Source organism: Mirounga angustirostris, unplaced genomic scaffold (assembly GCF_029215605.1).
Source record: "Mirounga angustirostris isolate CCGP_5_RB_7025 unplaced genomic scaffold, mMirAng1.0.hap1 SCAF_2, whole genome shotgun sequence".
NCBI lineage: Eukaryota > Metazoa > Chordata > Mammalia > Carnivora > Phocidae > Mirounga > Mirounga angustirostris.
This window is the reverse complement of record NW_026991710.1, coordinates 187,281,370-187,293,780: the sequence shown is the minus strand read 5'-3', so window position 1 is coordinate 187,293,780 and position 12,411 is coordinate 187,281,370. Positions and strand designations below refer to the sequence as shown.

Below are 12,411 nucleotides of genomic sequence, written 5' to 3'. Positions count from 1 at the left end.
GGCTTTACCGACATTCTGAGGCTATACTGTGGGACAGATGCAAGCAGATTTAAAGTCAAAAGTGAGGCTGTGTTTCCTTCTGATGAATTGCCTGCCTTCTGCTGAAGGAACAATGTCCCTCTGAGGGACAAGTCTCAGGTATTAACCATAAATGCCGTCACCGGAGGATTTCACAATATACACTTTGCTGGGATGGAACTTGACTCACACAGTTCCATCTAAGAAGGAAGCTCTCACTTGCTTCCCTGGGCCACCATGGCCAAGCCTCACCCGGGGCTGTCCCTTCCACAACCTGCTCAACTGAGTGGCCCATCTGGAAGACACCGCCATGTCCTGTGCTTATAAGAACACCCGGTGTCATCAATTCTAAAATGCGCACCTCCTCGGATGTCCACAGCCCTAAAATGGAATGTGCCTTGTAATCAACTGTGGGCCATGGTTTCATTGTAAGCAGTTTTTCTTGCTTAGACATACCTAAACTAATGGTGTTCTCTTATTATTGGCATCTGATAATCAATGGGGTATGGAAGGTATGTTTGAGCAAGGTTTGTTGAAAGTGAACGTCGGTTACTCCATTCTCACTGTGTGTTAACTGAGATTATGAAATTAAATCTGCACAGCGATGTAAAACCCCCGCTCCTGCCTCACACGTTGTATTTATTTATGCATCTATTTAGCGATCAGTTCTGTACCAGGCATTGAGCTAGATGCTATGAAAATAGTTGTAAATATGACATAGTCATACTCAAGATTGTAGCAAATTCTTCAGTCACCTATTTGTGGGGAAGTCATACTTTTCTGACTAAACAACACCCATTGAAAAGTAGGCCCTAGAAAGAAATCCAAACTCTGGGACACTTGATACAACTAATAACTAGTTTGTTTTTTTTTTCAGTTGCAAGGAAAAATAAATTTTTTAAAAAGTGATGTTAAAGGAGACCTATAGATTAAGAAAAAATGTAAGAGGGGTGCCTGGGTGGCTCAGTCGGTAAGTGTCTGCCTTTGGCTCAGGTCATGATCCCAGGGTCCTGGGATCGAGTCCTGCATCAGGCTCCCTGCTCCATGGGGAGCCCGCTTCTCCCTCTCCCTCTGCCTCCCTCTCTTTCTCTGTCTCTCATGAATAAATGAAATCTTTTTAAAAAATTTAAAAATAAAATAAAATAAAATAAAAAAATATAGGGGCGCCTGGGTGGCTCAGTTGGTTAAGCGACTGCCTTCGGCTCAGGTCATGATCCTGGAGTCCCGGGATCGAGTCCCACATCGGGCTCCTTGCTCAGCGGGGGGGTTCTGCTTCTCCCTCTGCCCTCTTCCCTCTCGTGCTCTCTGTCTCTCATTCTCTCTCTCTCAAATAAATAAATAAAATCTTTAAAAATATATATATATATATATAAGAGACATAACCCCCAAATCATAATATGTGAACCTTATATGGATTTTAATTCAAATAAACAGACTGTATAAAAATGACATCATTTATGAGACAGCTGGGAATCTGAACACTGACTGGATATTTGACGAGATTGAGAAATTACTGTTAATTCTTCAGATGCAGTAATGATACTGTGTTATTTTTAAAGAGTTCCCATATTTTGAAGGTATATACTAAAATAATTATGGGGGGGAAGTGATACGATGTGGGATTTGCTTCAGAATAGTGCGCTGAACCATATGAAATGGTTTTGTGAGTCAAAAATGGCCAAGTATCGGTCATTCCTATGGGCTGGAGGGACGTGGATGGCGGCACCCACCCCTGAAACAAAACTGCCACGAGCTGATTAATGTGGAAATTGGGGTGATGGTCACAGAGCAAATTCTCCTCGGGTGTCTCCTTCCTGTGTGCCTAAAATTTTTCCACAATAAAAAAGTTAAAACAAAATTAGGCCTCAGTACTGTGCTGTATTTAAAATAAGTCGCAAACTAAAAATATTTAGAGTGAAACTGGACGTGTCACTAATGAAATATTTTGCTGAAAATAATTGTTTTCCACTTTGAAGGGAAGGTGAATACTCCCGAAACTTTAACAGGTTATCTCAGCTGTCCCTCAAATTCTATCTACCTTCACAAGTCTAACTTTCTATCAGAAGTAAATATTGTTGTATTTTGTCTATTTGGACTAACTGGATTGTTTTTAAACATCGTGTTGTCTGGACAGTTGGGGTTGTTCCTCTGACAGCAATTCTGGGTTAGGAATCAGAGCACTTGGCATCGTCTTTAAGTTCAGTTCTCAGCGACCACGCAACTTTGGCCATGTGTGCCACCGCCCTTGGGCCCACATCAGTCAACTCCCTTGAACCTCAGTTTCTCCCTCTGCAAATGGAGTGCCGTGAACCCTAGGACAATCTGATGACCTTCTTTCTGACGGTCTGTAGGCGGGGGAGGGTAGTGTCTGCTCTTCGCTCAGCAACTGAAGCTCATCCTCAATTTTGCACAGGTTTTGGCTATTCTCTGACTATTAAACAAGGGCCAAGCCATCTAGGCACAAAGATCCTCACTCTGCAGGGGATTCCAGACCACACAGCCTACTGAAAGGCTCACGCACACACATCCCTATGGAAAGGCCTGGGGAGTCGTGAGAGTTAGTTCTGAGGTGAGGCAGAGAGAGGCTAGTGAGAACCACACTAATAGGGTGTTCAAACGGACCTCCATGCCCCCAACCTTGGGGCCTGTCATGGAATATAAGCATAACACATAGGTGATGCATTTTAATGTAAGTATATAATACTTAATAGATTTTAAGATCTATTTAATAGCCTGGAAACATACTTAATATGATCAGATAGGAGCTGGTTGCTGGAGCTCAGCTAGAACTAAGGGACCAGCTGGCAACAGTCGTGGGGACCAGATGGAGGTTGGAGTCCAGCTCAGTGTGAATTTGTGACTTCATTCATAAACTGCTCAGTGAAATTGGATTAGGCAGGGGATACGTGTACCAGAGTCTGCTTGAGGGGACAAGCCAAAGAGGAGACACGAAGAGCACATAAAACAAAAGAGCCAAAGAAGAAAGACTAAATCACAGAGGTCACATTACTTGGTTTTATGAGACAGAACAGGAATCATTAATATGGTCACAACTTTGGCTTTCTCTCTGAACAACCAAAGATTACCTTGATGTGCTTAACTCTGTCTTCTTTTTCTGTCTTTGGTTTCTTTCCTGTGGCAACAAAAAATAGTCTGGGGTTAATTCATGAGGAATGTACAGAGAACATTTTCCCCTCACTTCTTTCTGGAACTCTCGATGAACCCATGCATGCTTTAATCCACACATGGTCAAAATTCTACATGTTTCTCCGACCGCCTTCGGTGACCTAACGGTCACTTCCCCCAGCCAGGCAAAGGGAGAACTATCATCCACAGTGTGAATAAGTGTTCTATCCTCGGAGGTACTACGATATATACTATGTGACCATTGTTTTAGGCAGTAAATATCTACCTTTCTTAGAAGGTCGCTCAGATAAGGGCAACATCCGGTACACTCTGAATGCATTGTTTCCCTTCTTTATACTTTTATCCTTGACTTCTTCAATGTCGGGCAAGGAGTTCATGGCACATCGAAAATTCGCCTTCCATGTTTTTGGATCAGGTTTATCTACTCCTGGTTGATGCTTTCCTAACAAAATAGCCAAAAGAATGAAGGTTAAGAAAAAGAAGGAGAAAAAATAGAGAGGAGAAGTTTCTGGAAACATAGGCTTGCCGGCCAGGTAGTGCAGAGATCCCTTCTCAATTCCAGGTTACTACAGTGACCAACCGTCCTGGTTTGCCTGGGACCAAGACCGAATTCCTGGGATGTGAGAATTTTTGTTTTAAAACCTGGACCGTTCTGGGCAAACTGGGACAAACTGGTCACCCAGGCTCTACCTAACAGCTTGAGAAAAAATTGATAATGGTAGAACGGAGACTCAAGGTAAGTAACTGAGAAAGCTGGCAGGTTGGGGAGGCCTTCAAGCCCAGGTAAACTAGAGTGTCCCTTTTCCATCTGACTTTCAAATACTAGTAAAAAGTCTCTTCCTGTAAATAGCGCTCCCTACTTAAATTCAATTATAAATAAATATATTCTTGACTATCTTTTGAAGAGATAAATGCAAACCAAGTTTACCACTCCAGAACAAGTACGTTTCTGGGGAACATAATCAGAATCCCACACTCACAGGAAATTTAAGGACTAAGTTTCTATAGGATGGGCAAAGCATCACTTCTGAGTGATGGAGTTTGGGCCCCACGTGTCCTGGATGTGCCTGGGGACACGCCACAGATTTTTCAGAGCTATTTTCATGAGACCATAAGCCACATGTATGTAGTAAAAAAAATTTTTTTAAATGGTTAACACTGTATTGCATAATCGAAATTTGTTAAGAGAGTAGAACGTCAAGGTGCTCGCACCAAAACCAAAAGCAGTAAAAGGTAAATATGAGAGGTGATGGATGTATTAATTAATTTGATGGGGGGAACCTTTTCACAACGCATACATCAAATCATCACATGGTACACTTTTAAATATCTTACAATTTTATTTGTCCATTGTATCTCAAAAAAAAAAAAAAAGATAGCAATGGGGCACCTGGGTGGCTCAGTGGGTTAAGCATCTGCTTTTGGCTCAGGTCATGATCCCAGGACCCTGGGATCGAGCCCCACATCGGGCTCCTTGCTCAGCGGGGAGCCTGCTTCTAACCTCTCCCTCTGCCCCTCCCCCGCCCACTTGTTTTCTCTCTCTCTCTCACCCAAATAAATAAATAAAATCTTTTAAAACAAATGAAGCCATGAAAGTAACAATAAACAACAATTTCTGCTTCTATAGATGATGCAGGGGGCTTTAATACCTGTATGGATTGCCCAGTTCCTAAAGAGTGGTGCATCTTTTTCCACATCCCACCCATGTCTAGCCGCGTGCATCCAGGGGATCTGGAAAATCTTCTTTTCCTAAAAAAAAAAAAAAAAAAAAGGACTGCAGCCATGGAATTCAAGCCATCTTTAACAGAAGGTTCTTATGTCCTATCCAGTAAGATTCTCTATTAAGTGACACCGGGTTTGCTGAGTGTCTACAGTAAAATCCACTAGGAACCAAACCCGCCTCCCCACTAGGCCCCAGATCTTGACAGTCTATTCGGGAGAGATTCAGAGTCATATGGAGTCTGGCAGAATAGGAATGCATTCCAAGGTCAAAGGAGTTGATTTGGGGATATGCCAATGTGCTCCATTATTTGTGCCATTTTTCCTTGAAGGACCACAGAGAACTAGCCACTGACTAAAACCTCTAATGCTTATGATTATCGTTGATTTCCATCATTTGCTAGAGAGGAACTCCAGTTCCTTAAGTAAATTAAAACTTAGGCAACTTTCCAAAATTACACCCATTTGTGCTGCTAAAGGGAAATCGGGGTTATCTGAGGTCACTGCCACAGGGATCCAATACCTCAGTCTACTGGGTAGCCAACAGAAAAAGAAGATTTGGTCTAATTTTCTAACCCCTGAGTGTCTACTGCCCTGCAGGAAACAGCAAGAAGTGCAAACAAAGATGTATTAAATGTGTGGAGATGATACTACTTTTCTAGGTAAAGTCCCTTGGTACAATTCTTACAGTAGGCCCTTTCCATCTCTCTTACTGCTCAAGAGGTAACTCAAAAGAGCTTAAATCAACCCTGGCATTTAAAACACAGGATTAGAAACTAGCAGCATGTTAGAAACAAAGTCACACTCACATGCAACTTCTTCAACCAGCTCTCCCGACAGTCCCAGCACTTACTAAGTTCTCGTGGCTCTTTACATGTGACTGCCCACGGGTTCACGTGGTCTCAGTTTCATTTTTTGCAAGAACCTACCGAGCTCCATGTATGTAATTATCTCTGCCTTACAGTTGAAGAAACTGAGGAACAGACTTAAGTTCCACAGCCAAGGAAATGATCATAGCAAGTGTCTGAATTCAAAACCAGGCCACGGGATCCCATATTCAATCACTTAATCACACCACATATTGTCTCCCAGTGGAGATTTCCTATCCTATGACACATCTGTTGTCTTGACTTCTGTGGAAACCAAGCCCAGGAAAACTGTGTATTTTTAAGCCCTAAAGGTAGTTCAGGTAGTTTCTAGGTATGAGGATCTGGGAAAGGAAAGAAAATGTCAGTAGGGATTTTCCACCATATTGGTCTCACCCAATGAAAGACAGAAAGGGTCCCAACAGACCCCAAAGGGAGTCAATGCCTCTACAGAAGCCTGAACTAAAAATATTTCAGAATATTTAAGAGTTCCCCAAAAACTGTTAAAAGGGAAAATTCTACTGTATTTAAAACTCAGTTAATAAAGAACTGAAAGCGAGAGACTTTTCATAAACCCCTCCTTGTTCATTCTGCATCATCCACCGAGATAGCATGGTTTCAGGTTAGCCATTTCCAAAGAGCAGTGATAAGCCAAGGAGTGAGTGAAATTTTATTTTTTTAATGTAGATGAAAATCAGAGAGCAAAGTCATTTATGGCAATTTTTGATGTTCACATGAAAGTGCAACCAGATCTGAAGGTTTACGCTTAAAGATGCAGACCCTTTATAGAATCTGCTGTTGCACATTTTTGTAGGTCAGAGGAGTTCCAGAGGGGACACAATCTAAAGTCTACCTCATAAAACACAAAGTTGGTGCTGATAAGTAGATCTTTTCAAGCACTGCATGCATGCAGTTGCATGCACACATGTGTGCTCTCACACGCACACCTACCAAATCAAGTCTCATAGAAACTCTGCCCAAATCACGAATCCACAAACATAATGACTAAACCTAGCAATTATCCACCATGCATCCATGGATCCTCTTTCCTGGGCAAAAGGTCTGAGTGGACCTTTCTCAAAAGAAGATAAATAAATGGCCAATAAGCACATGAAGACACCCAACATCGTGAATCATTAGGCCAATGGAAATCAAAACAACAAGATACCATTTCCTATACCCCCAGGTAGCTAGAATAAAATAATATAAATAAATAAATAAATAAATAAATAAATAAATAAATAAATAAATAAATAAAAAGTTGGTGGTAAGGATGTGGAGAAACTGGATCCTTCCTACACTGCTGGTGGGAATGTCACCCAGTGTAGATGCTATGGAAATCAATTTGGCTATTACCCAAAAAGTTAAACAGAGAGTGCCCACATGACCCAGTAATTTCACTCAGCGACTTACAAACAGGCGTTGAAACAAGTATTTATACGTAAATGTTCATAACATCACTGCTCATAACAGCCAAATGTCCATCAACTGATGAATGGATAAAGGGAATGTTGTACATGCATAAATAGAATATTATTCGGTCACAAAAAGGAATGCGGTGTTGACAGGTGCCACAACATGAATGAACCTTGAACATCATGCTAAGTGAAAGAAGCTTTCTACATAAGGCCACATATTGAATGGTTCCATTTATGTGAAATGAGCAGAAAAGGCAAATCCAAAGAGACAGAAAGCAGATTAGTGGATGCCTTGCACAAGGAAAGGATTTGAAATGCTTTGCAATGGAAAGTGACTGCTCAATGGCCAACTGTTTCCTTTTGGGGTGATGATAATTCTGGAATTCTAGTGGTGATGACTGTATATAACATTGTGAGTAGACAATGTCACTGAATTGCACATTTAAAAACAGTTAAAGTGGTGGGGCGCCTGGGTGGCTCAGTCGTTAAGGATCTGCCTTCGGCTCAGTTCATGATCCCAGGGTCCTGGGATCGAGCCCTGCATCGGGCTCCCTGCTCGGCGGGAAGCCTGCTTCTCCCTCTCCCACTCCCCCTGCTTGTGTTCTGTCCCCTCTCTTGCTGTGTCTCTCTCTGTCAAATAAATAAATAAAATCTTTAAAAAAAATAATTAAAGTGGTAAATTAAAAAGAAACCACACATGTCACTTTCAACTAGTTTTTCATATTGCAAAAAATAAACTGCTAATAAACATATCACATGTATCTTTTTTTTTTTTTTTTAAGACGATGCTGAAAGATAAAGAAGGTGAGACTCATTTTAAAGCCGGAAGAGATTCTGACCAGTAAACATTCTGGTCATTGATCAGTGTGTCCTATTAGGGATGGTGACAGCGTCGCGTTGTGTCTGTGTAGACTCTGGGCCATCAGTCTGTGCCATCAGAAGCCCTGAGCGCCCCATCCACATAGGCTGTGCACACCATGTTTGGAGGGACAGCATGTCCAGACTCTACCAATGTTTATAGAGAGACAGGACTCTGCCCACCTGAGGGAAGGAGAGAGAAGCAGTGCTTAAGTTGCGAAGAACATTTAAGATTATCTTGAGAAATGCAGAAGGTACCTGGGCCCCAAGAGGCAACTAGCTCTCTTCACCTCCTCTGCCTCTTCTCTCCCCCAGTATTTATAAGATGTTCCAATTTACTCTGCTATTTTTGCTAGGACTCCTAACCTTGTTCTGAGACGGTCTGACATTTACACAAGCACAAGCCTGCTTTCAAAGTGAACAGAAGGATATGGTCTGAAACTAACTGGTGATGGCCTCGGGTGCTTGGGGACTGGCCTCAGGCCCCCAGGGTCCAGGCTGATCTCCCACGTGCAAGGAGCGCATCCATAACCAGAGTGGGAATCTATCAGAGCTACAGGAGAAACAATGAACCTGGTTGTGGCTGCCTCCTTCCTTCCTCAAGAAATGGCCCAGAGAGACCACAAGCAAGCATTTGGACCAATCCAGCACGGACCTGGCCTCTTCGACAAGTCAAAGGCAAGAAGGGAAAAAAAAAAAGGAGGGGCTACTGTTCATAATCAGGACAATCAGGGGACACTTTGAGTCAGAACAGCCTTCTCTGGATTCTGACGGAACAAATCAATTAGAAAAACACATTCTGGGGAGTACGCAAGGCATTCTGAATATGGATGGTACAGGGATGATATTAAAAGTTATGATTAGGGCGCCTGGGTGGCTCAGTTGGTTAAGCGACTGCCTTCGGCTCAGGTCATGATCCTGGAGTCCCGGGATCGAGTCCCGCATCGGGCTCCCTGCTCGGCAGGGAGTCTGCTTCTCCCTCTGACCCTCCCCCCTCTCGTGTGCTCTCTCTCTTTCTCTCTCTCTCAAATAAATAAATAAAATCTTTAAAAAATAAAAAATAAAAAAATAAAAGTTATGATTAACGATGAGTAATTTATGGTTATTCAATTTATAATGGTATTGTGAATATGCAGAAAATAGTCTTAAGTCTTACAGATGTACACAGGCAGGGAGTTGCTTTCAAATGACACACACACACACAAATATTTTAAATGTCAATGATTTTTAAATCTGGATGCGAATTTGGAAACTACATGAGAATTTGCTATACTATTCTTTCTAGCCATTAGACTGTTCACACCTGCCATGTATGTTTGCAAATACTCATAATAAAAAGGAACGGGCCCAAGCCTAGGCCTTCTGCCAGAGCTTGTGCTGAGGCTGCTTCCCCAAACTTCCTCACGGCTCCTTCAGAGGACACATGCCATCACCATCCTCCTCAACATGTACTGAGAATAAGAGATGGAAACCAATTTAAGGCATTCATTAACCACTGCTCTGTCTCTTACTAAGAATGTCCCGAATATGATGGACTCTCCACTTGAGAGAAACATGACAACTGCCGACCCAATGTTCTCAAGTCCGATGATCTCAACAGAACAAAGACACGGTCACCCATGTCACTCCTCTTCAAGCACATATCATTCTCCCATTCACTCATGGAACAGTATTCACCTAGGACTTCCTAAGGGTCTGGCAGGAGGCCTCGCACCGAGCCTGCGAGCGGCAACAATCACGACATCCCTGGCCTGCCCCCCGGGGCTTTCCAGCACAGAGGACTTCACCACCAACACCAACACATTCTGAATAAGGCAGCTAAGGCGTAAGTGAGTAGTAACAAAGCCCCACAGACAGTTTCCTGAGTTATAACCAGCCTTCAGTGGGAGAAGAGATTTTACAGCGATCTCAAACCACTGAACACACAAGCAGGGATTCTCTTAGGCAGAATGCTTCTGAATAAGAAGGAAATAACAGGGGGTGCCTGGGTGGCTCCGTAGGTTAAGCATCTGCCTTGGGCTCAGGTCATGATCTCAGGGTCCTGGGATCGAGCCCTGCGTCGGGCTCCCTGCTCAGCGGGAAGCCTGCTTCTCCCTCTCCGTCTGCCCCTCCCCCTGCTCTCTCTCTCTCTCAAATAAATAAATAAAATCTTTAAAAAAAGAGAAGGAAATAATAGTAAGGTCTCCAGTGAAATATTTGTGTGGGCAGATGAGTGCCAAAGCCTAAGTTAACAGAGACCTATGAAAAGATGGCCTGAGGAGGTGTAGGTATGGAGAGATGTCCCTGACGCCACCCGAGGTCCACAATGACTGGGACAGCCCTGCCCACGAGCATGGACAGAGCTGCATGCACACTCCGCCCAGGCCCGTGGGCCGCCTGCCCTACTGGGTGCCCATGGCCTCCTGTGCCAGGGGCCTCCTGAGACGTGTCATCTGCCTCAGGCTGAGCAGCCAGACCAGGTAGGTAAGGGGTCTCCGTTCTGTCCTTACCAGGAAAGAGAACTCACAAGCCAAGAGCCGGCTGAGTGAAGCTCAGCAGCAAGGGCCACCTACGAGGGGCCAAGTATGCAGCTGTACAAAAAGGAATCCATTCCCTTTCCAGTCGTCTATCAGAAAAACACGGACAAAGTGGATGGAAGAAGAGGTGTCTTAATGGAGAGTCCCGGTGAGGAAGCAACCGTAAGAGGGTGTGTTTGTTTCCCAGAGCTATCATAACCAACTGCCACAAACTGGGCTGCTTACAACCACAGAAATCTATCCTACCACAGTTCTGGAGGCTGGAAATCTAGAACCACGATGTCGGCAGGGCCACATTCCCTTCAGAGGCTGTAAAGACAATCTTTCCTGGACACTTCTGACTTCTGGTGGTCCCGGGTGTCCTTGGCTTGTGGCTGCATCTCTGCAATCTCTCTACCTCTGTCTCCACATGGCCTTCTGTTCTTGTCTTATACGGACACTCGTCATCAGACTGGCCCAGCCAGATAATCTGGGGTAATCCTGAGATCCTTCACTTTCTCCAAAGACCCTTTTTCCCAGTAAGGACGTATCCACAGTTTCCGGGGGCTAGAACGTGGATATACCTTTTGTGGGAAGCGGGGAGTGGGGGGGGCCGAGCACAATTTAACCTACTAGAAGGACAGTTAATTGCACCATATCAAGTGCCTAATCATACAGGGGACATGATAACACATTAAGTTTGGCCCTGTATCAAGCCAGCCAAAATTGATGGATGTGTTTTTTAAACAGAAAAAAAAAATTACTTCTCTTCAGAAACCAGGAACTTCTATTTTAATGTCACACTCTAAATCAATATAGGCAATGTTATCTTGTCCTTTAAAATATAATCCTACTTCACGTCTCTGTGCCTTGGCTTCGTTGTCTGTGGAATGGAAAACATTATAGTATCTCCCCCCCATTGTGGGGATTATGTGAGTTAATGCACGTGTCTTGCTTAAATGAGCACCTGGCACTTCATAAACATTAGTCTTTATGATTATTATCGTTACTGAATACCCTATGTTTCTTCAATTCTGCTTGACGACAGTTTCCCCTTCCTTATAACCAAGGAGGCCACGACCCAACCAGACTTCTTGTTTGTGTCTTTGGAGTAGGCTAATTACAAAACCCCTCCATGATACAAATCTGAAACACTATGGATATAGCAAGCCTAGAAAAAGAAATTATTTGCCGTAAGACCTTAAGATATAGGACAGTTCCCCTGAAGCGAGCATAGTTTACTTATTTCTATTCACTTCTTACCCCACCTTGTTTCAGAAAAGGACCTACTGAAACTGATGCACTCAAATAAAATACCATTACACTTAAAATAAGTGAAAAAAGAAATAAGTGGGCAAGGGGAAATAAGGCTCAAGAGACATCTGAAAAGACAAGATGAAGCCAGGAGTGATATGAGTAAGCACAACGATGCTGCAGGACCCTCCACACTTGTTAGAAGCGGGCCACAACCGGGCTCTAAGCCCTCAAGCACACCATACGAAGATAAAGCCTGACCAGCTGAATTAGTCATCAGGTCCTTAAGATTAAAATGAGGGGGAGGCAGAAGAGGAAAAGGAAATTTACTCAGAAGAATTGCGATATTCCTGGTAGCGGGAGAGAAACGTCTCCCTTGGGCCCTTTTAAAGAAGGCATGATATATTAGTTGCTTTTCTAGGTGGTAACTATGTATTTTCAGGTGTTCTTTATTTTGATATCCACTCTCTTCCTGATTCACTCCTAGCAGGTAGGAGCAATTGGATTGAGAGTCTAAGGTTGGTAAAGTAAGGGAGGATCTATGTACATGTGTATGTATGTACATATGTGGGGGGTTGTAAATGACAGCCTACTTTTTTAGGACCGGTAGGCACACAAACAGTGTTTCACAATGAA

General features: G+C 43.3%; 1 protein-coding gene across 4 annotated transcripts in view; it reads right to left on the bottom strand.

The window, feature by feature from the left end:
• IRF2 (interferon regulatory factor 2) overlaps nt 1-12,411 on the bottom strand; it is an 81,630-nt gene that overhangs the window by 28,139 nt on the left and 41,080 nt on the right. For all 4 annotated transcript variants that reach the window (XM_054508560.2, XM_045879631.2, XM_045879629.3 and 1 more), the window contains exons 3-5: nt 4,815-4,914; nt 3,431-3,607; nt 3,105-3,151 (exon numbers count right to left, since the gene is read on the bottom strand). In XM_054508560.2, coding sequence (XP_054364535.1) covers nt 3,105-3,151; nt 3,431-3,607; nt 4,815-4,914 — 324 coding nt within the window. The remainder of the gene's footprint in view (nt 1-3,104; nt 3,152-3,430; nt 3,608-4,814; nt 4,915-12,411) is intronic.